At 40.3% G+C, this 27,232-nt stretch overlaps 1 protein-coding gene across 7 annotated transcripts in view; it reads left to right on the top strand.

Annotated features, from left to right (window-relative positions):
- Window positions 1-27,232, top strand: part of LOC124985172 (carboxyl-terminal PDZ ligand of neuronal nitric oxide synthase protein-like) — a 330,263-nt gene that overhangs the window by 218,235 nt on the left and 84,796 nt on the right. For 6 of the 7 annotated variants that reach the window (XR_007108816.1, XM_047553676.1, XM_047553682.1 and 3 more), the window contains 2 exons: window positions 5,922-6,014; window positions 18,589-18,662. Coding sequence is in view for 6 of the 7 variants with exons in the window: in XM_047553676.1 (XP_047409632.1) it covers window positions 5,922-6,014; window positions 18,589-18,662 (167 nt within the window). In the remaining variant the exon portion in view is untranslated. The remainder of the gene's footprint in view (window positions 1-5,921; window positions 6,015-18,588; window positions 18,663-27,232) is intronic. The other variant, XM_047553666.1, reaches the window with a different exon arrangement.

The raw sequence follows: 27,232 nt of genomic DNA, 5'->3' as shown, positions 1-27,232 counted from the left end.
GACAAAATACAATACCCCTTCATGCTCAAAACACTAGAAAAAATAGGGATAGTAGGAACATATCTCAACATTGTAAAGTCTATTTATGCTAAGCCCATGGCCAACATCATTCTTAATGGAGAAAAACCGAAACCGTTCCCTTTAAAAACGGGAACAAGACAGAGATGTCCTCTTTCACCACTTCTATCCAACATTGTCCTCGAAACTCTAGCCAGAGTAATTAGGCAGACCAAAGAAATTAAAGGGATATGAATAGGAAAAGAGGAACTTAAGCTGTCACTATTTGCTGATGACATGATTCTATATTTAGAGGATCCAAAAACCTCCTCCAGAAAACTTCTAGACCTCATCAATGAATTCAGCAAATAGCAGGCTATAAAATCAACACACATAAATCTAAAGCATTTTTTATACACAAGTGACGAAACAGCTGAAAGGGAAATGAGGAAAACAACTCCATTTGCAATAGCCTGAAAAAAAATAAAATACTTGGGAATCATTTTAATCAGAGGTAAAAGATCTCTACAATGAAAATTACAAAACATTGAAGAAAGAAATTGAGGAGGACCTTAGAAGATGGAAAGATCTCCCAAGTTCTTGGATAGGCAGAATTAATATTGTCAAAATGGCCATACTACCAAAAGTGCTATACAGATTCAATGCAATTCCAATTAAAATCCCAATGATGTACCTTACAGAAATAGAGCAAGCAATCATGAAATTCATCGGGAAAAATAAGAAACCCAGAATAGCTAAAACAATCCTTAGCAGGAAGAATGAAACAGGGGGTATCGCAATACCAGTACTTCAACTATACTACAAAGCAATAGTAACAAAAATGGCATGGTATTGGCACCAAAATAGACAGGGAGATCAATGGTACAGAATAGAGGACACGGACACAAACCCAAATAAATACAATTTTCTCATACTAGACAAAGGTGCCAAAAATATGCAATGGAGAAAAGATAGCCTCTTCAACAAATGGTGCTGGGAAAACTGGAAATCCATATGCAAGAGAATGAAACTAAACCCCTATCTCTCACCCTGCACAAAAATCAACTCACAATGGATCAAGGACCTTGAAATCAGACCAGAGACCCTGCATCTTATAGAAGAAAAAGTAGGTCCAAATCTTCAACTTGTTGGCTGAGGATCAGACTTCCTTAACAGGACTCCCATAGCACAAGAAATAAAAGCAAGAATCAATAACTGGGATAGATTCAAACTAAAAAGCTTTCTCTCAGCAAAGGAAACTATCATCAATGCGAAGAGAGAGCCTAAAGAGTGGGAGAATATCTTTGCCACTCATACTTCAGATAGAGCACTAATTTCCAGAATATAGAAAGAACTCAAAAAACTCTACACAAAGAATACAAATAACCCAATCAACAAATGGGCTAAGGATATGTATAGACACTTCACAGAAGAAGATCTACAAGCAATCAACAAACATATGGAAAAATGTTCAACATCTTTAGTAATAAGAGAAATGCAAATGAAAACTACACTAAGATTCCATCTCACCCCAATTAGAATGGCGATTATCAAGAATAAAAGCAACAACAGGTGTTGGAGAGGATGTGGGGAAAAAGGTACACTCATACATTGCTGGTGGGGCTACAAATTAGTGCAGCCACTCTGGAAAGCAGTGTGGAGATTCCTTAGAAAACTTGGAATGAACCTACCTTTTGACCCAGCTATCCTGCTCCTCGGCCTATACCCAAAGGACTTAAAATCAGCATACTACAGAGATACAGTCACATCAATGTTCATAGCTGCTCAATTCACAATAGCCAGACTGTGGAACCAACCTAGATGTCCTTCAATTGATGAATGGATAAAGAAACTGTGGTATATATATATACAATGGAATATTACTCAGCTCTAAAGAATAATAAAATTATGGCATTTGCAGGCAAATGGATGAAATTGGAGAATATCATGTTAAGTGAGATAAGCCAATCTCAAAAATCCAAAAGACGAATGATCTCACTGATAAGTGGATGATGACACATAATAGGGAGTGGGAGGGGGGAAGAATGGAGGAAGGAGGGACTGCATAGCGGGAAAAGAGAGGTGGGAGGGGTGGGGGAAGGAAAAAAAATAACGGAATGAATCAAACATTATTACTCTATGTAAATGTATGAATATGCAAATGGCATGCTGTTACTCCATGTACAAACAGAAACAACATATATCCCATTTGTTTACAATAAAAATAAATTAAAAAAAAAAAAACAGCTATTGTCAAACATCCAGTACTGGGGATCTACACTGTGCTGTACCCACAGACCTTGTTGTTTTTTATTTTGAGACAGGGTCTTACTAAGTTGCCCAGGGTGGCCTTGAACTTGAGATCCTCCTGTTTCAGCCTCCTGAGTTTCTGAGATTATAGGTATGTGAAATAGCTACATCCAGGGATTCTCTGGGGAACTACACAGTGGTGTATGTGAGAGAGAGTGAGAGTGTGTGTGTGTGTTTGTGCGTGTGTGTGTGTGTGTGTGTGTGTGCGTGTGTACCAGCTGATAGCCTCAACTCCTACTTCTCTAAGAAATTAATTTTGTTACTTCTATTTTTGCAGTATAGTTTCAGGCCAAGACTGGACTGGTCCCTTCATTAGATGTCCATCTTAACTGTTTCACCCACTTTGCTGCTGTAGACTTCCTGCATCCCCTCCTTAGATACCTAGTGACAGAGGCTGGGACATGTTGGGTTAGGAAAGAGTTCTGGGAATCAGGAGATGCTCAGAAGCCAGGCTGCTGCTCTGGAAGCAGCTCTTCTGGCATCCAGTCAATGTTCCTCTCATGTCACTTGTTGAGTGTTTACTCTTGGCTCTTGTTGGTTACTCTACCCAGGCTCCCCTTCCTGGGCTTCACTGACTGGCACAGGACACTAAGTTCTATGGCTGCTATTTCAACACAAGACCCCAAGGCTCTGTTTACAAATCCCAAATACTTGTAGGCTTTCCAATCTGTAGTTAGTATTCCTGGACTTGTATTGTTTTGTTCCCTCAAAGGTCAGGTCCTGTAGGGCTTAATCTGCATTTGCTGGTGGAGCTCTCGCCAGCAAAGCAAATGTATCAGAACAGCCTAGTCAGTGGGTAGAGGGCCAGGCCTGTTGGCACATACTCTGGGACTGGCATGGGCCACAGACAGTGGCACCAGCAGTCCTGTTTGTTCTTCAGCTCCTGGCAAATTCTGAGCAGATTGGATTCTTGTCCCAAGGAACACAGATGCTTCCTCCCAAGCCTGCCTGCCCAGGCAGCACTCCACCTCAGAGCAGCAGTCTGGGAAAAAGGAGGACTTGTCCCCAAGAGCTCTTCTCTTCTGTGTTCTCCTGGTTACTGAATTGCCACCCTTTTCTTCAAACCTGTTTTCCCCTTAAAGAGCATGATAACATGGTATCATGTCATCTAAGCGAAGTGTAATTGCCATAGAAACAAATGACTTCATGATAAATATTTAAATCTTTTCAGATACTTGATTTTCCTTCATGTCCAATGTTTCTAACAGAAGTGCAATTTAATTCTAATTCTGCAGTTGGAAGGGGTTTGGGACATCAGGAAGCAGGTAGAATAGATACAGTATGACTAACCTAAGAGACAACACTCAGGTAGTAATGGCAGCTGTGATAGGACCTGTAGACCTGCTTTCTGCCTCTCTCAACCCTCTTTATCTCTAAACATTCCACCAGCTATTGTAAGGAGCACCTGTGTTTTCACTGTTACGGAGATTCTAGGGAAAAAGTGGGTAATGCTTTTCTATGTAGTCGCTGTGTCCTGTAAGAGCTGTCTGGGAGTATGTTCATGGTGATTGAATTAGAGAGTGTTTTCTAATTTCCAAGAATATGTTTAGCTGCATTTTGAATTCTTAAGATGAAGGTATTAAAGGCATGGCCAAACTTGTCAAAACACTAACTGTAGAAATAGTTAAAGTTCCAGATACACAAGCAATGAGCTGGCTGGGTGCCTCTTGGCAGGCTTAGGTGTTGGTTCTTGATTATAGAAGGTCTTGGGAACATGAAATCAATTGGGAGGTAGACCAAATAAGAAAGTAAGTATAGTCAACTACAAGTTTCTTCTGGAGAAGACATTTGAGGGTCTAGCTTAGCAGATAATTTGTTCTCTAAAACCCAGGCTGGGGAGAATGACGTAGTCCCTTGCAGAGACAGAGAGCTAACATTTCTACTTTGATTTTGTTGCTGTGGAAGGGCAAGAAGGAAGTGTGTGGAACAAGTGAAAGTGACATACTGGAAGAGACCAAAATGGATAATATTTGACAATTGACCTATCTAAGGCAAGTTTTGTCCTCCTCGTGGGTGTTTCCAGACTTCTACACTCTTAACTTCCATGGAGTTCATTGGAACACCCCCTTCTGTGCTCCAGTGGCTACAGGAGCAACCCTGATTTAGTGACTTGTTCCAGAGGAGGTGTAGCTAGAAATCTATGTTTATTAAAGTCCAAAAGAGCCGAGGTAAATGTGGGTGTGGTGAGGAAAAGTGGCTGGTTCACCTCTTCAGTAGGCAGATGGCCAAAGTGAGCCCATTCACAGATTGCCATTCCAGTTCTTCCACCCAAAGAACATTTCAGTTCATCCAGCACTAGAGTCGAACAGAAGGGTGCAGTCAGGACTATACTCTGTGAGCTGGAGCTGTGTCCTCAAGTGCATGCCAATCAGACCAAATCTAGCCTTCAGCACTCCCACTTTTGACCTAGAGGGGACTGTGTTACATGGGCTGGGGTCCTATCCAAAGCCAGACTCCAGGACACAGAACTCTCCCATTCTGCTGGGATTAAACCAGGGGTACTTTACCACTGAGCTGCTTCCACAGTCTTTTTTATTTTTTAATTTTGAGACAAGGTCTCCCTAAGTTGCTGAAGGCCTTACTAAATTACTGAGGTTAGCCTTGAACTTGCAATTCCCTTGCCCATGTGTCTCAGTTTTTGGGATTACTGGTATGTGCCACTGTGCCTGGCAAAAAGGGTTTTAATAAACTGAAGAATTTCTCAGAATATAATTTACTGTGGACAAGGCAAAATTTGACCACCAGTTCTGAAAAGCTGTTGCAAGCATAAGAAATGGGTATGAATGCCAAAATATAACAGAAAGATATGGGATTATGGATGGGCAAACATTCCTCAACAGTTTGGAGCTATAGTTGGAGCAGCCTGTCCAGAACTGCAAATGTGAGTTTTAAATATAGGGGTTGTGCTGAGCACCATGATGCACACCTATAATCCCAGCACTTAGGAAGATGAGGCAGGAAGATGTAAGTTTACAAGCGTGGGCACCATAGTGAGACTCTATCTCAAAATAAATTTTAAAAAAGGAATAGATTTGGGAATGCAGCTCATGGTAAAGTGCACTTGGGTTCAATCCCCAGTCCCTGCCTGCCCCCAACAAAAATATTCATAACTGTTTTTTTCATATGTAAGAAGTCCTAATATGAAGTATGAAGACTGGGGGTGAGCTCTTCTTAATCTCCACCAGGAATAGAATGGAGTTCCAGCAGCATTTGGTTAGACACAGGAATTCTTTCCTGACAGAGTCATTAAATGATAAAATAAGTTATGGAGGGAAGGTTCTGATATGTTGATGAGATTTTCAAAGTAGGCTATATTTTCATTTCAGTAGGATGGATTAGGTCCATCTCATTGGGGTGTTTTCTGTTCCTTTGTCTGAGCTGCTGGCCAGGTGGTAGAACTGATGATCATTCAGGGTCCCTGTTCTAACCTAGGATTGCCTGACAGCCCCTGCCTGCAGACATCCACCTGCTTTTACATTCCCTGAGTTGCTCCCTGTGCCCAGGAACTGCGCCAGCCCCCTAGGCCCCCCTGTGGCCCTCTGTAGGCTAGCTGGGGTCCTGAAGATGCACTGTTCTAATCAGATCATATCTCTTTGTTCTCTTCTCCTTTTCAGTATGAGTTTAAAGCCAAGAACATCAAGAAAAAGAAAGTGAGCATTATGGTTTCTGTGGATGGAGTGAAAGTGATTCTGAAGAAAAAGAAAAAGGTAAGTGACTCTGAACCAGAAACTGTGGTGAAGAGGGAAGTAGGGATGGTAGACGTGGGATACTTTTTCCTTCTAGAATATTTTCTAGACATAATCACCCCTATCCTTATCTGATGAGGTCTTCTCCTCCTTTCTTGACTGAACCCAGGGTGCTCTACTCCTGAGTTATATCCCAGTCCTTTTATTTTTATTTTTTAAATTTTGAGACAGGATTGTGCTAAGTTGCCCAGGCTGTCCTCAAACTTGTGATCATCCTGCCTTAGCCTCCCAAGTCATTGGAATTACAGGTATACACCATCATGGTCCTAAGCATTTTGGATAAGGAATACTCAACATGTATCAGGTTTAGTGGGGGAGTGGACAAGAGGAGGCTCCCTCAGATACTGTCCCCTTCTATCACTGGGACAACCTTCAGCCCCACCCCAGGTGCCCTGCAGTCCCCACTGTGCATCTTTGTGTCCTGTTATACTTGCTGCTGCCCTGGGGATCATTCCTGCCCCCTCTCCACCCTTCACTTGTGTGCATACAGCGGGTAGCCATGGGACAATCTTGAGAATACTGTCCTCGCAGGAGTTCCTGAGCAGGAAGGTTGCTGAAGCAAACTAATATGTATTAAGACCCTGAACTTAAAACTATGAATGTTGACAATATTAACTTGAGCAAGAGATCCTCACAGAAAGAAAGGGCCAAAGCAACCTGAGCTTGTAATTCAGGGAAACTGGCTTTTGCCACACTTGTCCAATTGCTTTATTCAGACCTTCATGTGAGGAAACTGGTGGTGCAGCACCCACATGTACTAACTGATAGCATAATTGCCATTCATGGGCAATTTCCAGGTGACAAGATGCCTGTACACCCATTGTCACCCATCCTTTCATCAGTCTTTGTAGATGTTTCTCTTAACCAGCTACTTCCTCACTGACCTGACCCCTCCCTTGCCAGGGGCTGAACTGTCAACTTTTCAGACCAAGAAACTCATACTCATCAGTTTGAAGTTTTAGACCTTAGGATGCTAACTCACATTGACAGAGCTCAAAAGAGACTGATGTACAAACTGGATCAACAGTTTCTTAATTCACTTTGAGACATAAAACAGTCTTCTAGACCAGATACTCTCATTAGCCTGACAAGCACATTTTCTCTTAAATAAAGGCAAATGATGTGAAAGGCAAATTATTAGAGTGTTGCTTAGTGGGCCCAGAAGTGGAGGGAGTTGGCTATGATAGGAATGTTTGCTGACCTCAGACTCTACAACAGTTGGGTCCACTAGATGTTTATAGTGACACTGATGGGCAGATACTGTTCCTAGAGTCTGTCCAACAGACCATACTAGGATTTCCTTCCACAACTCTCTAGCTTCTCTACTTCCATAACTGCTAGTCCTAGAATCTCCCTACCACCCAATGCACATACACTTTTGTCTGACATAATCTTTGTTTACTTTCAATTATGTTACACTTCAAGGTCTGTTGTCCTGGTAGTTATATGTACATTTTAGATAATTTTATATACCTCTGATGTTGTCCATTTTGGAGTGACTTCATGCTTTTGCCTTTGGGGATACTCTCATCTCCCACATCACTATCTCCCCATGTATCATGCATCATATGCAGTGGTATCCTCCATTCTGCATACAAGAAAACTGAGGTTAAGCCACAAAGCACATAAGGACAGCAGAATGGTGAGCATCATCTGGGAGACAAGCCAGCCCTCCCTTCCATGAAGTACAGGAATGCTATTCTGGAGTAGCATCTCCCTGAGGGAATTGGGGAATTTGTAACTCACTTTGAAACCATGTGATTGGTAATCTTCAGTGTTCACCCTGCTGCTGGCCCAGGAAAGAGATGATCCTAGGTCCAATTCTTCTGATGCCAGACTTGGGAAAGAGGAGCCTCCCATCCCACCTTGCTTCTTCCACCCACGCTCAGTGTCTGTTTCAGGACTGTGGCTATGATTTGGATAATGCCTTTAATCATAGTGTACATTTTCAGTTGCCTCTGCCAGATGAATGCACATTAACAGCAATCAGCCTTTTTGTCATCTTGTTCCCATGCAACAGTCCTTTGATATCTGCATGATGCTACCACCATGCTCACACACATTTTTAGTCTCTCTTTCTCCCTGTTTATAGGACTGACAAGAATGAGACTAGAGATGCCATAGTGTAAGTACACAATTTTCTCCAAGGAAATGAAGCAGTTGGCAAATGTCACCTGTGGCCATCATGATTAGGTTAAAACCTGGAGCCCTTGCTGGGTAGCCATGGATGTAGCAATAACGATTGCTTATATTCATCCATAAGGTAGCACTGCCATGTACAACTGGCATTGTCTAGTGGTTGGTCAGTGTCTGTACTGGACTAGTTGGCAAAGATGTTGAACAGTCCTCTATTCCTGCACACAGCATGGTGATTTTTACTGGGTCAGTGTGACATGTTGGAAGCCCTAAGCAGAGACAAGAAGACCTGTTCTGGTCTTGGCTCCTCCTTTCCTGGTTCTGTCCTCTGAGAAAGTTATTCTGCCTTTCTGATCTTCAAGTAAAAAATGTTGGGCAATCACTTTCACTTTCTAGCTCAAATACTCTGCACAGCTCTGGAACTGTGTCTTTTAAATTTGTGTATAGATATAGGTCACCTGTATGTATTCAAATTTTTGAGAAAGCAACAGAGAAAGCAGACTCTAGATGCTGGGTGGTTCGCTCTGTTGTATGTCTTCCAATACTCTAAGCCAGGAGGGGTCCCTGTGAAGTCACATGCCTCCTGAAGCAGCCACAGGTCCTCCTTTCATAGCTTGTTTTGTAACTGGTCAATGGTGGTGTGCTTCCTGTCTGAGGAGGGAGGTATGTTTACAGGGGACTCCTGACCTCTAGTGAACTTTCTAAGGGAAGGGGCAATCTTTGTGAGCCCAGCACTTACCTGGTACATGGACAGTGTGTTCAGTAATTGTGGCTCTTGGCTGGCTGACTGAATGAAAATTATTTGTGTGTGATAGTGTCATTAAGTCAGAAAGAAATAAGTACTTAGCAACAGGATATAATGAAGTCTAGTTTGTTCCTTTTGATTATCACATTCTTCTCCCCATCTCTTCTCCCATCAGTCTCAACAAAGATTAGAGCCTTTCCCAAATACAGAAATGCTTCAGTAGGAATTGCTAATTTAGATTGTGGTAGAAAGACTTGTTCAGGTGACTCTGATTCTCAGGTGTGTTATACTAGTGCAGGCAATAGCGAAATAGATAGTGATCATCTCACTGAGATGCAAAAACCATCTTTTTGGTTATATCAACAAGTATCTAAAAATGCTCTCTTCTTGAACTTATGCCAGCACATAATGAGTCATAAATTCCTTTCAAATCTTAGGTCAAATTTGTAGTGTGAACCAGTTATCAAGATAATTAGCTTTGCTTTGATGTCTCTCCATCAGAACATTTTCTTTAACTCTCAACTAGGCCCAAGTAGTTATCTTTTCTGTGTATATAATAATGATTATTTGTTATAATTCTAGAATCATACTATACCACCATTTGCTAGGGAGAATCCTGAATAAGAAAGATTAGTCTTGAACTTCATCCAAAGGATTTTTCCAAAAGAACCCAGAGGGCCTTAGCAGTTTGTGATTTCTCTTATAAACCAATAACTTTGTTGGGATCCTCTAAGGCAACATTCTAGAAAGACTCCATCATTCACATTAACAAATATTTGTTGTGTGACTATCATGTTCTAAGAACTGTATAAGATACAGAGGAGTACAAAATATGGACCATTTCTAGCAAAGTTAACTATATTTAATGGCACTCTGTGTAAACTAGATCTATTACAGTTCTTCATTTCATTGGAGACGTTTTTGTTTGGGGGAATTTTTTTTTTTTTCTTTTGGTACTTGAGATAGAACCAAGGGCCTCATACATGCTAAGCATACTGTACCACTGAAGCTACATCTCCAGCCCCACATTAGAGTTATTTCTCCCCCCCCATAAGTTGTGAACTTTTAGGGGCAGGTAACTTGTCTTTTCTCAGATCTTATCGGTTTGGGAAGGTGGAAGGAGAGAGGGAGCAAACTGATAGAAGTAATTATACACTAAGATGATAATTGGAATAGCTACTAATAATAGCTAATAACAGCTGACACTGATAGTGAGTACCTACTGTTTTCTAGTCTTGTTTGATGTACTGTAACACTTACTAAATCCTCACATATCCCATGAGGTAGATGTCATTATTATGTTCATTTGGGAAAGAAAACTGAACAACTTGTTCAAAATCTCAAGTCCTATCCATTTTGAAGTCAATGTTCAAACCAGGTGTGTTTTGCTTAAACCCCCAAGCAGGTTCTTTCTGCTACCATGTTGCTCTGTGTGTTTGTGTGTGCATGCTTGCACATGCATGATGTACTTGTGTGTGTTGTCTTTAAATTCTAACTTACATTCTGTCACAGGGATATCACATCATAAGGAAACTATTTTCCTGCCCAAGCAATAGTATTAGTTACTATGGAAACATAGAACTCAGATCTAACTGGGTAAGTAAAAGGGGCACTCAGAATTATAGAGCCAGAATTTAGGAGAAGGGACTTAAAGAATGATCTGGACTAATTTGATTTTATCTGGCAACAGAAGATGAGATAGCTCCAGGGATACCCCCACCTGGGTGTCTAGCTCACTCAGGTAGTCACTGACAGGACCAGAGTGTGAATCTGCACCCTTAACTAAGTACAGTCTTCTTTCCACCATGTTGTCTTTCATGGTTTTCTTTATTTCCTGCTAATTTTAAAATTGATGTATTAGGAACCTATATGCATTATGTGAGGATTTGTTAACAAATTCTATGAAGATTCTCAATTTTTAAATGCATATTCCTATATCTATAGGTTATACCTGGAGGTGGGAGATAACTTTATTTTCAGTCTAATCCCATTCTACCTAGAAGCATGGAGACCTTGTCAAGCTAAGTTTATATAGTCTTTGCAAGTTTTTTTTTTTTTTTAATTTCAGTAAAGTTTTTAAAAGAAGTCACCATTGCTGACAGGTATATGAATAATGCTGCATGAAAAATGGCAAAATTTGAAGACTTTGGGACATGCTTACTGATGATTTCCAGTAGGAATAGTAAATAGCAGTATGACTCCCTTTTCCACTTTTGGGCTCCTAGGAAAGGGCTTCAAACATGCCATATCTGTTTATGCTTTCAAAAGGAGGTTGACTGTGATAATTATTCCTGACTCTGTTTTCTCTTGTGGGCAATGTTCCAGGCAGACCTACTTCTGAACTAGTTCTCATATAATATCCCTGCTAGGAGCTTTTGGAATGACAAAATGGCTGTGAATTTCCATGGAGGACTTGACATTCATACTCAATAGATAAAGAAAAGAGAAGGTCCTATATCAAGGATGTGCTTTATTCCATTCCTTGGTCTTAACAACACAAACACAGTCAGCCCTTTATCCCCTTTCTCTCTTCAGAGTGAAGGGGAGTGAAATACTTGCTTGGAGTAGCAAGGAGAACATGGGGTCTAGAGGTAGAAGGGATAGATTTTATTTACCACTGGACTAGGTGATTTTAGAGGGATATAAGTTACTCCCTGAGCCTCAGTATTCATCTTTCAGGTGGGGATCAATTTTAATAATGTAAAAGAAAGCATTATGTAGAAGTTTCTTCCTTAAATAGAACAATAGGCTTTCTCCCCATATCAACTAAGACAGTTTTGAGAATCAAAAATGAAGCAGGTACAACAAATTAGAAAAAATAAAAAAATTTTTAAAAATGAAGCATGTAAAGATGAATTTCCTGTTTCTTTCCCTTCTCACTTTCCATGTTAGTCTGACATGAACAAGCAAGTGCAAAGATGGGAATTAAAAGCCTATGGGGGAAAGTGGGGAGGCAACTGGGAAAGAGTGGGATAGCTGTCAGAGCACAGGGAAGGCCTACTGCCAAGAGCCAGAAAAAGGGAAGGAAGGAAGGAAGGAAGGCTGGGTGAAAGTCTCTTAGCAGTGCTAAGGAAGGCTCGGTAAGGCCATTAGGGATTCCACAGCCAAAGTCATCCCCAAGTAACAAGGCTTGCCTTAGCATTTCTTCATGTTCAGTGCTTGCTGGGAGCAGCCCAGGAAAGCATGGTGCCTAACCAAGTACAATGATGGACTTCAGGTAGCAGCTGCATCTGGGGCCCTTGTTTAAACTCCCTGTAACTGCCCCTTTGAGTGTGCATTCTTGTGACCACAACTTCCAGTAAATGAAGCAGATTTGTCCTCCAAGTTAATCTACTGTATCTCACTGACTTTGGTTGGGGGATGAAATACCAGGGATTGAACCCAGGGTACTCAACTACCGAGCTGCATCCCCATCCCTTATTATTTTATTTTTAGACAGATTCTTGATAAATTACCTGGGCTGGCCTTGAACTATCTCCTGAGTCCCTGGGATTACAGATATGCACCACTGTGCCCAGCTGCAAGCATTTTAAAGAGAGAAAGAACAATAAAGAAACCACTTCCTTCCCCTTTTTCATATGGAAATACTTTTTTAAGGAAAACTTTTAGGAAAAAAAATTAATAAGAGAAGGAAAATAGGAAGGAAAAACTAATGACTAGCTTTACAGGATTATAAATCAAAGTTGAATTTTACCATAAGACAGAGATACATTATTGAAAAGTAAAAGTAACTACAGTCAAATTCAGTTTATCTTCAGAAAGCTCACGTAGTTCTAAATTTTGCCTCCATCTTTCTTTATTTCCTTCTCTCCCTCCCTTTCTTCCTTCGATCGTTCCTTCCTTCCTTCCTTCCTTCCTTCCTTCCTTCCTTCCTTCCTTCCTTCCCTCCTTCCTTCCTTCCTCCCTTCATCCCTTCCTCCCTTCCTCCTCCTCCTCCTCCTCCTCCTCCTCCTTCCCCCCACCCAACTGGGGATTGAACCCAGGGCATCTACTACTGAGCTACATCCCCAGATATTGAGACCCTTTCTCAAAATTAAAAACTAAAAGTCTGGGGAGACTTTTAATTTAATTTTTTAATTAAAAACTAAAAGTCTGCTCAGTAGGGGAGAACAGGAGAGAAGGGCTTGGGGAGAAGCTTGCCAAATAAAGGAGATAAAGAGAATCCACCTCAGACTAAGAGAAAAGAATGTGTTCATTTAAGACAGTGGTATGAGAAGATGAACCTTCCTTTAAGTTAAGCTATTCATAGTACTACAATTGACTGAATCCTACTGAGACTTGGAGTCAGAACTAATTTAAGGAGAACGTGGTTCTAGTCTAGACCAGGCTGATAACCAGGGGTGACACCTGTCTCAAGCATGACTACACACCTCAGGGTGTTATTTGAAAGAGGCAGGTAGGAGAGGTGGAGATCCTTCATTCTAATGTTCTTGGATTATCATTTGGGTATTGAAGGAATTGGATTAAAAAGCTCCAAACACATTTGCCTTAGTTTCTTGAATAACCAAAAACATTGGTAAGCCAGGCATGGTGGTGCATGTCTGTAATCCCTGTGAGTCAGGAGGCTGAGGCAGGAGGATTGCAAATTCAAGGCCAACCTGGGCAATTTAGTGAGACCCTGTATCAAGATTAAAATTAAAACTCAGTGGTAAAGCCCTCTTGGTTTCAATCCCACCTCAAAAAAAGGAAAAAAAAAATAAGAGAGAAAAACAGGTGAATTCCTGCTTTACCTAAACCCTTCGCATTACCTCAATAATTTCCTAATCTCTTCATAGATTTAATAGACTTATCCAAGGATTGCTATAAGACCCTTAAAGGGAGAGGACTGAATTTTAATGGGATTTTCAGAAAAGGAAAATAAGTAGTCAAAAAGATCTTTGTGTCCTCCCATCCCACCCCACCTTCAGTATATTCTGTTTGGATACTGGGAATTCTCCCCAAAGTAAAGTATTTTCTGACTTCTATATACCTGGACAATATTCACTCTTATTAAATTAATACAAGGAGAGCTGGGAACCTGGTCTCTCCATCCTCCTATTTAGGAATGCCAAAGAAGGAAAACAGTTGTTCTGTATTATGTCGCCACTTATTCTTTCCTCTTAATGAACACATTAGTTTCATTCTTTAGGCAGGCAAAGAAGAGTCTTGTCCAGACTACTTTTGCTAATGGAGGCATGCTGGTAGCCTAGGACGAAAGAAGCTGGCACTCAATGCATTCTCTTTCTTAGCACTGCAGCCAGATTGAGTGGAAATATTTGCAGCAGGTCATGAAAACCATCTACCATCTTGGGGGGCTCAACCTTGGTTTAGCGGAGGATTTGATTGAGCAGAACTGGGTCTTTGTATCTGGGAGCTCAGGGATCAGGCAGTTTTGTGCCAGTCCCTCTGTGGTGTTTGCAGACACCTGACTACTAATCCTGAGCCCCACTAGTGACAGCCAGGTTTGCAGGGTTGTTATTAGCTTCACACAGCAAAAACCATATAGTCCACCCTCAGAACCCTCTTGAGGGCTGCTCAGATCAGAAAGGAACCATGGATGTGGCAGCATCATGAAATGGCCTCTGTAGTACATGGAGTCATTTTGATAACTTTGAAAATCTCAGCAGAGCAGCAAGGAATACTAGGAACAAACTTTTCAGAAAGTAAGTGTATAAAAAAAAGCAAGGATTCATTCCCTCAGGAGCAGAGCTACTCTGCTACGGGCCTCTCTGAGTATTTAACTCACTGAGAATGTTTATTGAGTAGCACAGTGGGTGGGCTCTGGCCAGGCACAGCATGGGCTCTTGGTCAACTGTTTGTCTTTGAAGTCAGGGACCTTCCCTGTACCAGGCCTGACTGAGACATGCCCAGGAACATACAGTATGTGGAAGAAATCCTCTAGCTGGGTATTTCACTTTAATCTTTCTTTGATATACAGTCCTACACCAGAATCACTTCATTCTGGCTCTGAATCCTACATCAGAATCACCCGAGTGCTTGTGAACACTACAGATTACAGTAGGGCCTCACCTCCTGTATTCCTGAACCTGAAGAGGTGGAACCCATGAAGCCATAGTTCTTTTTAAAAAATTACATTGGTGTAGCTACACACACACATATACACATCAGATTTTTGCTCCTTGGAATAAGTAAAAGCTACATATCCCCCATTCCTCCTGCTAAATACAACTGAAAACTCTGGATATAAAACAAACATAAGATTCTAAACAGTGGACAAAAGACAGCTTGACCAGGAACCTTGGAACCCCAGGAATTACATAGTTGTGAGTTTCCTGAATTTTCTTTTCACCTATCTACATCCCAGATTCAGAGCTAAAGAAACTGGCAACCCAAACATGCCAGTGGGAACAGACAAAATATCCTGCTCTCTCTACCCATACAAGGACGATAAGGGCAGCATAGCAAGGCAGAAAAACTTGTAGACAATAGCCATTCCTTCAACCAAACAACACAGAAAAATCAGCCCTCCTTCACCCCAAGGCAGCATGGCTGAGTGGGAACCTAGACACCCACCACTGCTGAACCATCATGAGGTGCATCACCCCATTGGGTAGTATGAGAGAAGGCTGAAAAGGATGCCAGGACTGGGGCTGGGGAGATACCTCAGTCGGTAGAGTGCTTGCCTTGTAAGCACAAGGGCCTGGGTTCGATCCCCAGCACCCAAAAAAAAAAAAAAAAAAAAACAAAAGGATGCCAGGACTTTCATCCCTGCCAGCTGATCATGAGTGTCTCACTCCATCTCACCCCTGTTCCTCATGTGGTGTCATTGGAGACAATATGGAGAGCCTAGATGTCCTCTGCTTCTCAATAGGAATGAAGCTAAATGATAATGCAGAAATATATATTATCAGTGGAGGATACTTGAAGATCAGTAACAAAGTACTCCTTTGAACCAGGATAGCACCAGTGGAGGCTTAGTGGGAGTTAGAAGTACCACCCACACCCAGCAATAACAAGGACCCCTTTTCTCTCTCAGGTGTCAGCAGAGGTCAAGTGGGAAACCTGGACTTAATTTTCTGCTGACAGTGACAATGTAGACTTTTCCTCTTTCCCCTGTTTGAGCAGTGTCCTAGTATGATAGTTAAAATAGAAAATATAAATAATATGTAGACCTGAGTGTGGCAGCTCACACCTGTAATCCCAGTGACTCTGGAGGCCGAAGCAGGAGGCTGACAAGTTCAAGGCCAGCCTCAGTGACTTAACAAGACCCTCTCTCAAAAATAAAAAATAAAAAAGAACTGGGGAAATGGCTCAGGGGTAGAGCACCCTGAGTTCAGTCTCCAGTGCCACACATACACACTTATCTATAGTCATTCAGGTTTCAGTTAAAGTCACTTGCCTTACTATCAGTGACAAAAACTTCAACTTTAGTAGGGGAAAAATAAAGATAATAGATGCCAGCAGCAGGGTGACAGAGATGTTAGAATAATCTGACAAAGATTTTAGGTAGCAATCATATGTTGTCATGAGTAATTGTAAGTACTCTTGAAACAAGTAAAAAATTGTTATGATAAATTTGCCCCAAAATCCAATCATATTTTTAACATATCTTGCTATTTAAGTAAACTCTATAATGGACAATTATGTTGTGTTTAAAGTATGCATTCAAGCCAGAAATAGTGGCTACTTTGAAAGGGTAAGGCAGTTTGAGGTCAGCCTGGGCAACTTAGCAAGACCCTGTCACAAAATAAAAAACAAAAAGAACTATGATATAGCTCAGTGGTAGAACACCCCTGGGTCAATCTACAATAGAACCAAATAAATAAATAAACAAGCAAATATCCAAGTATCTGAAATTTAACTCTGAAAAATTTTAGTCCATCAGTTGAAAACAAGCCTCCCATGAGTGCCATTCAGGTTGTGAGGGAACTGAAGAGGCTGTAAACCAGTCTGTCTGGGTTAAGAGTGGTGTCATGAAAGGAATAGAGAACAGAACATGTATCTATTAAATGCCGATTAGACCATATGTGAACCAGTCAGAGATATGGTTCAAAGCACTAGATTTTGAGGGGAATACTGGCCAGTACCTAGTGTGTACAAAAAGAAGGCAACTCTGATAGAAGTTTGGGAACCATGTCAAGTGAGGGGTGTTCACAAAAACAGTTTATAAATTGATTGATTAGGGGTACTGGGGATGGAACCCAGAGGTGCTCTACCACTGACCCATGTCCCCAGCCCTTTTTTATTTCATTTTATTTTTTTATTTCAAGACAGGGTCTCACTAAGTTGTCAAGACTGTACTTAAACTTGTTATCCCCCTGACTCAGCCTTCTGAGTAGCTGAGATACAGGTGTGCACCACTGTGCCTGGCAGAATTGGTTGATAGTGAATGTAAACCAGTCTGAATTCACCTCATTTGTTGCATTGATGTTGAATCAAAATTATGATTAAATGGTATATGTGTGAGAGTGTGTATGTGTATATGTGATGTATGACAGTTGTGTATAATGTTGTGTTTGGGTAAAGCTGCTGACAAAATGCTTCTTCCTAATGTCGCTCTATAGGCCTGGACATAGTCTCCTCTAGTCTTCTGGACAATCTCCAAATCCTAATATGTTTTAGGAGATCACTCTTTGCATTCTATTTGAGAAATTCACTTAGCCAAATTTACCTAGCAAAAGTATCCAACACATACTTCCTTGCTCTCCGCCTTCTCTTGACTTTGTCTTCAGTAGATGAGTGAAAATGATTTTTAGTACTAGGGATTCAACCCAGGGGCACTCCTACCACTGAGCTACATCATTTTAATTTTTTTTTATTTTGAGACAGGGTCTCACTAAGTTGCCAAAGATGGTCTGGAACTTGCAGTTAGCCTCCTAAGTAGCTGGTATTACAGATGTGTACCACTGTACCTGGCTGGACTGCCATTTTCAATGCACCAGCTAGATCAGTGTTTTCTTCCCCAAGTTCCCTAGATAGCACTGTCTGTGACAAAGACCAGTGAAGGTGGAACATGGTTCTCTGTCCCTGAACCTGGGGGTCAGACCTGAGGGGATGTGATTAGCTGCTGAACTTCACACTAGGGTGCTACTCATCACTTCCTGCACTGCTGTTTGAATTTTCTCATCCCCATTCCTATCCTCATCCCCAGCTGCCTGAGGGGGAAAGGGGGTTTCCATTGTGTTCACAATAAGTTAGAACCACAGCTGAATGACTATCCATTTATGAGTAATTCCTCAAATGTACTAGTTAACTCACCTTTGTGTGGAGTTTTTTTCCCCCTTCCCTTTAAATTAAGGAGAGAGGGTGGATTACATTTCATTTGCATATGATTGCCTCCTCCACACATTTTATTTTACTCCTTTCTTCTTTTAATTCCTCTTCTCCCACCTCCTTGGAGTGAAGTGTAGTCTTTTTTTCCTTGCAATTTCTCTAAGAAATGTTTATTTAGCGTCTGCCTGTGGTCCCCTGAGGCCTCTTTGGATCCTGCCTGTACTCTCTGCCAGGGATAGACACTCTCCTAAAGTGCTTGTGAAGTAAACTGAACAGATCAGACACATGACATTTTCCCCTTGCCCTTTTGGAGCAATCAACTCTGGGCCTCTTAGAGGGAAAAAGGCCAGGAGCAAAATGCATGTGTTTGCATAAGTATTAGGAGTTCAACGTGTGCCCTGGTTCTGTAGCTGAGGACAAGCCTAACTTATTCATTTATAGCTTCTTTTATTGCAGAAAAAGGAGTGGACATGGGATGAGAGCAAGATGCTGGTGATGCAGGACCCCATCTACAGGTAAGAGCCCAGTCCAATGCTCAGGAGGATGCAGAACCCCAGGGTCCCCCTGCTGTCTCCTGGAGTCATCTGTTAGGCTGGTGGGTCTAAACAGGTTTAAATAAACTTTTACCTTTCCCCTATGAGACCTGTTTCTATAAATGTAAGTATAAGAAATAAATCGACCTTATCTCTAAGATTGAAAGTTTTTCTGATTGCGTTAAATTATACTAAGGGAGCTATGAAGGATTTCTTTTTGTTGTTTAATCCATATCTCTCCATTGTAATCAGAAACTCTTTTAATTTTTGCTAGTTTTATCCTAACTGAAAATTTGTAATTGCTTATAAGTTGATTATGATAAAATGACATAAGTTGGTTATCCCATCCCCCTATGCTCTCAGTTTCCCACAGTGTTATCTCTTCTACCTTTCTGCCCCTTCAGAAACTGAGCATAGATAAAGGACCTGTGATCACTTGGGAAAGCAGAAAATAAAAAATGTAATTTCCAGTGCTGTTGTCTGGATGTTTATCTTTTTTCCAAATTCTTATGTTGAAATCTTTACTCACAAAGGGAGTCTTCAGGGTGTAGGACCCTTCAGAGGTGATTAGGTCATGAAGGTAGAGCCCTCATATTTAAGGTTAGTGCCCTTATAAAAGAGGCTCTGGAAAACTGACTTGCCCTTTGCACCATGTGAGGACACGGAAGGCACCATCTATGAGCCAGAAAGTAGGCCTTTATCAGACATTGGATCTACCAGTACCTTGAACTTGGACTCCCCAGTCCCCGGAACTATAAGAAAGAAATTTCTATTGTTTCGAGCCACCCAGTTTGTGATATTTATTATAGTAGATTGAACTGATACATACCCAGAAATTGCTTTCACAATGGGATTTATATGAATTCTTTTCTTTCTTTCTTCTTTTTTTTTTTTTTTTGGGTGCTAAGTATTGAACCCTGGAGCATTTTACTACTGAGCTAACCCAGCCCATTAAAAACAAAACGATTTTTTTTTTTAAGTTTGAGACAGGTTTCTGCTAAGTTGCTTATAGCCTCGCTAAATTGCTGAGACTGGCTTTGAACTTGAGATCCTCGTGTCTCGGCCTCCCATGTCACTGGGATTACAGGAGTATGCCACCATGCCTAGTTAAGACTGGTATGATTTCTATAGAGATCAGATGGCTACTATTTATGTGTATTCCATGTCAGAAGAATAACAGATAGCAGTAACATACAGAAGGTCAGGGCTGTCTTGGGATACAGGACAGGATCTTGAACCCTGGGTGTCATTCTTCTGCACTGGATCTCTGCAGACCAAGTCCCACTTTATACCTGCCTCCTTCCTGTTTTTTATCTTTTTATGGTGCTAGGGATTGAATCCAGAGCCTTACACATGCTAGGCAAGCTCTCTACCATCCTCCTTCATGTTTGAGGGGAGAATGACCATTCCTTTGGGAATTCACAGACTTAGACTTAACTTTTCCTTTTGTCTCCTTTCAAATTATTGCCATGCCTTTGTTGACAATATAGATGAGGGTTGAAACTCAGCTGTGAAGATGGCAGCATGGCTGCCCTTCCCTTCTAGTTGAAGAGTAGTTGAAAGAATTTCTTATATTTGAAAAATATGCATGTGTGAAAGACTCACAACAGGTACTACGCTGGGTAAATTAATATATTGCTGAACTGAGTAAGTCATGGGTCCTTGTTCTCAGGAAGTTTTATCTCAGTAGGAAAATGGACATTGAATAAATCACTGTGTGGTACAAGATAGTGGGTCTGACAAATTTCTTCCTCTATGTTCCTGTTGTACTTTTTCCCCCCTCTCAGTACTGGGGCATTCTACCATTGAACTACATCTCCAGTCCTTTTTATTTTTTCATTTTAAGGCAGGATCTCATTGAGTTGCTTATGTCTTGTTGAGTTCCCTAGGTTGACCTTGAACTTGTGGTCCTCCTGCATTTCTGGGATTATGGGCTTGTGTCTCTGCACCTGGCTCCTATTATACTTTTTTTTTTTTAATTTCTTAATTTTTTAAAAAAATTTTTACTGACTGCATTTTGATTCATTGTACACAAATGGGGTACAACTTTTCATTTTTATGGTTGTATATTTCTTTTTTTTTTTGGGGGGGGTGAGATGTCTCCCCAAAAGTTCATGTATGGAATAATGTAAGAAGCTTCAAAGGCAAAGTGATTAGATGATGACAGCTTTAACCTGATCAGTGAATTAATTTACTGATGGATTAAGTAAGTGTTAACTGCAGGTAGGTAAGGTATGGCTGAAGGAAGCAAGTCACTGGGAACATGTGCCTTTGGGATTTATATTTTGTCCCTGGTCAGTGGAGCTCTGCTCTGCTTCCTGGTTACCATGTCCTGAACTGCTTACCTCTGCCATGCCCTTCCACCATGATTTTTTGCCTCCACTTGGGCCTAGAGCAATGGTGTTTGCCGACCACAGACTGAACCTCTGAAACTGAGTCAAAATAAACTTGTTCTCTTTTAAATTGTTCTTGCCCAGTCTTTTGGTCACAGTGGTGCAAAACCTGACCAGAACAGTGTATTACTGTCACTTATTTATTTAACATGTCACTCTTGTCACTAGACTGTGAGTCTTTTGAAGGGAAGAACTATGCACTTTTCACTTTTGTATGTCTAGTGTCAAGCTCATGCTGGACCATATGAAACACTTAATAAATGTGCAATGGGTGTGTGGATAAGATGCCTTCAATTAATGTCTGAAAATTACCATAATGGGTATGGTGATTCACAAAAGCGAACAATTACTTTCTACTTGAGTGATAAGAAAAGCCTTTAAGAAACAGATTACATGAGAACTGGGCTTGAAGAATGTAAATGGACAACAAACTTCTATCTTTTGAATTTTGTAAAAGTAAGTTTCTTGGGTTTCTGTTTTTATTTTTCATAGTGGCAACATGTACATAAATAAATGACCTCTTTGTGGATGCTTGTCATGAGTTGAACTTTTCTTTTTCCTGGTTGAAAGAAAAGACTTTCCCGTTTTCAACTATCCAAAACAAGTTATTCATTTTATTTTTAGCAGCTTTATTGAGGTATACTTGGCATACAAAATCAAATATCTTTAAATGAATACTTTCCTAAGATTTGACGTATGTATACACTTGGGAGATTGTCACTTCAATCAAGATGGTGAGCATTTCTTTCACCCCCAAAAGTTTCCTTATGCCCTTTTGTAACCCTTCCTTCTCATCCTTCCACACTCTACCTGGGCTAAATCCCATATCTTATTATTTTGAGTCATTTATAAACTCTGGATATAAACTTTATCATATTTATTATTTACAAATATTTTCTCCAAGTCTTGTCTTTTCTTTTAAAAGTGTCTTTTGAAGAGCAAGTGTTTTAAATTTTGATGAAGTCCATTTTATCAATTTTTTAAAAATTTCATGGATTGCGCTTTTGGTGTCATATCTATCAAGTCTTTACCTAACTCAAGGTCACAAAGATTTTCTGTTTTCATCTAGAAGTGTGATCGTTTTTTAGCTTTTATGTTTAGGTGTATAATAAAATTTGATTTTTTAAATATTTTTTAAGCTGTAGATAGACACAGTGCCTTTACTTATTTATTTATTTTTATGTGATGCTGAGGATCAAACCCAGTGCCTTACATGTGAGAGGCATGCACTTTACTACTGAGCTACATAACTCCAGCATAGGTGTATGATACAATTCTATTTTATTTTTTTTACATGATATGAGGGTAGATCAGAGTTGTCCTCATCCTCCCCCTCCCCCACACCTCTACCTCAGCCACCACCAACGAAGGTCCACTTCCACCTCCATTTGGTGAAAAAGTGTTCTTTCTCTGCTGTAATGCCTTTGCATCTGTTAAAAATCAGTTAGTCATGTTCTTATGGACAAATCCGTATTGCCTAGCATGTGCTAGACAAGTGCTCTACCACTGAGCTACATCTCCAGCCCCATCTATCCACTTACAAAAAGAAATTATATTTTTAAGGAGAAACACATCAAAGATAATTTTAAATATAGTTTTCTTTGGTCCTCAGACTCACAGAGCAGGTGCTCTGGTTACAAATGTCTTGTGGATGTCTTTTTATAATATGTCAAAATTTACCAACTCATGTTCACAAATAAAGAAATAAACTTTAGCCAGTACATTTTCAATCTTCAAGTGTTTTTTTCTCCATGTATTAAATTGCAGTGTTTTGGTCTGTGTACATGTGAACTTGTATATTTGTGTGGGTAGACAAAAAGGAACGTTTTCCTTAAACTGTATATGTTCCATTTTATTATTAATGAGAACATTTATCGCCATGATAATATGGTAACATTTACAAATGGACTTTTCTTGGGTATGGTTATTTTTCTGCCCTTTAGGAACATCTCTGGTTTGATTTAGTGGTGCTTCTGAGGGACATATAATTACTTATGTTTTTTAATGGCACACTGGTTTTCTGAAGTGTTCACTTTAGGCAAATTCCTCTATGGTAAATTCAGTCTTCCTATTCAAAGAAATGCTTTTTTCCTTGTCAGTAATGAATATTTGGGTTTTATTAAGTCAAATTTTAAATTTAAATCTTCCTCATTCCCCACATAGAATAACAGAATTGTGTATTTTTTATAGGAGTGGTGGGAGTACTGAGGGTTGAACACTTTACCACTGAGATACATCCCTAACCCTTGTTATTTTTTGTTCTCAGATAGGGTCTTGCTAAGTTGCCCAAGCTGATCTTGAGCTTATGTTCCTCCTGCCTCAGCCTCCCGACTGGCTGGGATTATAGGCATGCATCACTAAGCCCAGCAATCATGGATTTTTTTTGTGTGTTTACACACATACACACAACAGAAAATTTGCCTTTTAACCATCTGTAGGTGTACAAATCAATGGCATTCATTTCATTCATCATATTGTGCAACCATCACCATTATCTGTTTTCAATACTTCTTCACTCCAAACAGAAATCCTGGGCCAATAAAGAACTAACTCCCCTATATCTTCCTTCTCTCAGCCTCTGATAACTTCTAAAATCATGAAATCTTAGGAGGTTACTGGCACTATGGTACCTGTGTGGGCCATTTCCTCCTCCATTTCAGGACTGTATTTCTGAAATTATTTGCTATTGCAGGTTCATCATTAAGTGAAATTGTATTTCCTTAATTATATAACTGTTTTCCATTTATCCTAACTCTTACCTCTGGGACTACATATATGTAGATCTTATTTTTGTTTCTTTTCAGTCAACCTAAGGTCCTGAAGCCTTTCTTTATTATTGTTTTCCATACCTCTTAATTTCAGAGCACAGAGTTACTCAGAGCTGTTTGGAGAAGGGAGGAAAGAGATTCATAAACAGCTACATTGTTGTTCATTGTGCTAGACACCAGAGGAAATGTAGTATGTCAATCTGGGCCCAGAAACCACATGGTGATTTAAACAGAAGTAGTTTCTCTTGAAGGAATTACTAATCTATAATAAAAGAGTGCCTGTAATATATAAAGAGAAGGCAAGTATCCAGGAAGGACAAACTTGAAAAGTTTGTCCAAGATGCCAAGATTCCCAAGATGCCCCGCCAATATTGTTGTGTGATTGCAGATACTGGATGACAAAAGAGTTTAACTAGTTTCCTAGACCAGAGTTAGTCCCAGATGCTGGAAAAATAGGAAGCAACCCTCTCAGGACCAGGTACAGGTGATCTACAGCTGGTGGGTGGGCATACAGATAGAATTGGAGTATAGTTAGGTGAGAAGCATGGACTATGTAATGTCTACATTTGGAAAGCTAGGAGAGATAAACCAGGTGGGGAGAGGACAAGCTAGCAGAGAGAGATGAGGTGGCTCTGGATGGGAGACCTGGAACATCAGGATCTTATTTTGGGAGGGCTTCAGGAAGTGATCACCAGATTGGGCATGTGTTGTGGAGTCCCTAGGGATTGTGTGTTCTGGGCACATGGCTGGGACAGAATGCTACTGGATGTTCTCATACTGTGCTGCTGACCACCTGTGTAGCAGGTGGACCAAAAGAAGCCTTTTCTTCTGCAGCATCCCTCCATTCTACAGAGAAAATTTAATATCACCCTCACTGTACAGGAGACATGCTTAAAGGAATTCTGTACATTATCATAACATGTATTGAATGGTAAATTGGAGATGAGTACCAATAAATTGATAATTGTTATTAGAACATAGTTTATCTTAAAGAATGTAGTTAGGTAGAACTTGACATTATACATTATTTAATCCTGAGCAAACACTGAGTGGTATCATTATCATTCTTAAGATGAAGAAATTTAACTTCAGCTACATTGGTTAACTTTCCCATTGTCACCACAGCTAGTAACTGGTTAAAGAACTGTCTGTCAAACTTTTGCCCTTTCTGATTGGCTATTCTGCTCAGTACTCTCCACCTTCTGAGACAAATTCATCATTCATATACCTGTAGTTAATTTTTATTATAAAATTGATATCTCAAAATCTGGGGCAAACTACAAAGGTAAGTGGGATTTGGTAGACTTACAAGACTAGCCCAGGCAAAACTCAGGAAAGATGAGTATCATCAGAAGCATATCACATTATGAGCAAAATAAATAAAAGTAAATTGATTCTTCAACTCTAGATTCAGTCATGAAACTGCATAATGTTAAGAACAAAACATTTTGAACATTCTAGAGAGGGAAAATACATTTTCTGCAAAGAAACAATTTTTTAACAGCAAAAATAAGAGAAGACAGTGAATAATCTTTAGGAATATGGTAACCTGGGCACGGTGGCTCATGCCTGTAATTCAAGCAATTCAGGAAGAAGAGACAAGAGGATGGCAAGTTCAAGGCCTGCCTGAGCAATTTAGTGAGACCCTGTCTCAAAATAGGAAAAAAGAGTTGAGGATGTGGCTCAGTGGTAAAGCCACCCCACCTATGGGTTCATTCCCTAATACAGAAAAAAATATTTTGTAAGCTAAATGCCATCAAGTGCTGAAGCTTAGAAAGAACTCCTTAAATACATTTTAAAATGATGAAAGTCCAAAAATGAAATCCTGTGCATCTGTAGAGAGAGAGAGACTTGGAAATAAAATATTCATCCTTAAAAAAGAATGAATAGTTCAGACCAAGAAGAGTAAATACAGAGGAAAGGAAGATGAGGCTTTAGATATGAAATGCTTGGTTGCTTCCACAGGTGCAGTCTCAGTGAGAGGTGGGGACAGAACCTTTCTGTCCCTTGGCAGTAGAAAAAAGGAGAAGCATGTATGATGACTTACAGCTTAACAGTAAGAGTAAATGGATACCTATTTTAAGAAGAAGAGATAGTACTACCCTTTTAAAGGGAGAAAGAAAGGGTACCATGGGGATAAAGATTGAAGGTTTGTATAGTATATATAACTTGAAGCATTATTATTTTTTGAATGTGTAATTATATACAATGATGTTATAGTTTGAATCTATAAAAAAGTCCTCCCAAAGCTCATGTGTAGGTACTGTAGCAATGTTTATAGGTGAAAAGATTAGATTATGAGTGCCTCATCAGAGGATTAATCCATTTGATGGATTAATGGTTTAAATGGTGTACTGGGTGGTAACTGTAGGAAGGTCCAGCATGGCTAGAGGAAGTAGATCACTGGGGCATGATCTTGGACTATATTTGTCCCTGTTTTCCCTCCCTGCCTCCTGGCTGCCATGAGCTGAGCAGCTTTCCTCTGTCACACACTTCTGCCATGATATTTCTGTGGATGCAATCAGCCAACCATGGACTGGGGTCAGTGAAACCATGAGTCCAGAATAAACTTTTTTTCCTCTAAGTTGTTCTTGTCCAGTATTTTGGTTACAGTAATAAAAAACTGGCTAATATACCTGACCTGGGATACATAGGTAAACTCACGTAATTATGAAAGATGATATGTGCTGTCATTAGTCATTCGATTCTTTTATGAAGCCAAAGAAAAACACTCTCAGGATTTTTAAAGGAAACTCTCCAGAATCCCTCCTGTCCCTCTGGAGATAGATAAGAGACCTCCCAAGGTAGAGTTGATTCTACTTCATGATTTCCCTTCTGTATTGGTCAGCTTTCTGTCAACATAGTGAAATACTTGACATAGGCTACTTATGAAATAAAGAGAGGTTTATTCTGGCTCATGGTTCTGGAGATTCAAGTCCACTATTAGGTGGCTCCATGGATTTGGGACTCTAGTGAGGGTAGCATATCTTGGTGGGAGCATGTGTTTGGAGTGAAAGGTCACATCTTGAGCCAGGGTTTATAAGTGACCATCTGCACTTTCCTGTACTGTTTCTGGAAGGATGAGCATCTCTCCTTCCTTCTTTCTCCAACTTCCCACTTTTGAGATTCTTCAGGGGTCTCTGCTTAACTGGGACAACTGTGAGATGAGATGTTGAGATGCTTAGGAAACAAGTGAAGATGGGTCCAGTACAGAGAGACAGTTAGCAATGACTCACAAATGTTTTCAAGGATGAGAGGAAAGCTAGGAATCTCACAGAGGAAGGGTCTCCACCTTTGGAGAATCAAAGTACACTGACAAAATTGATGGGGAGAAGAGGGTGAAAAGGGTTTGGGACATGAGTGAGAATTTCTGTTAGAGTGAATGAGAGTT

This window comes from Sciurus carolinensis, chromosome 1, assembly GCF_902686445.1.
Source record: "Sciurus carolinensis chromosome 1, mSciCar1.2, whole genome shotgun sequence".
Lineage (NCBI taxonomy): Eukaryota > Metazoa > Chordata > Mammalia > Rodentia > Sciuridae > Sciurus > Sciurus carolinensis.
This window is presented reverse-complemented; position numbering and strand designations above follow the sequence as displayed.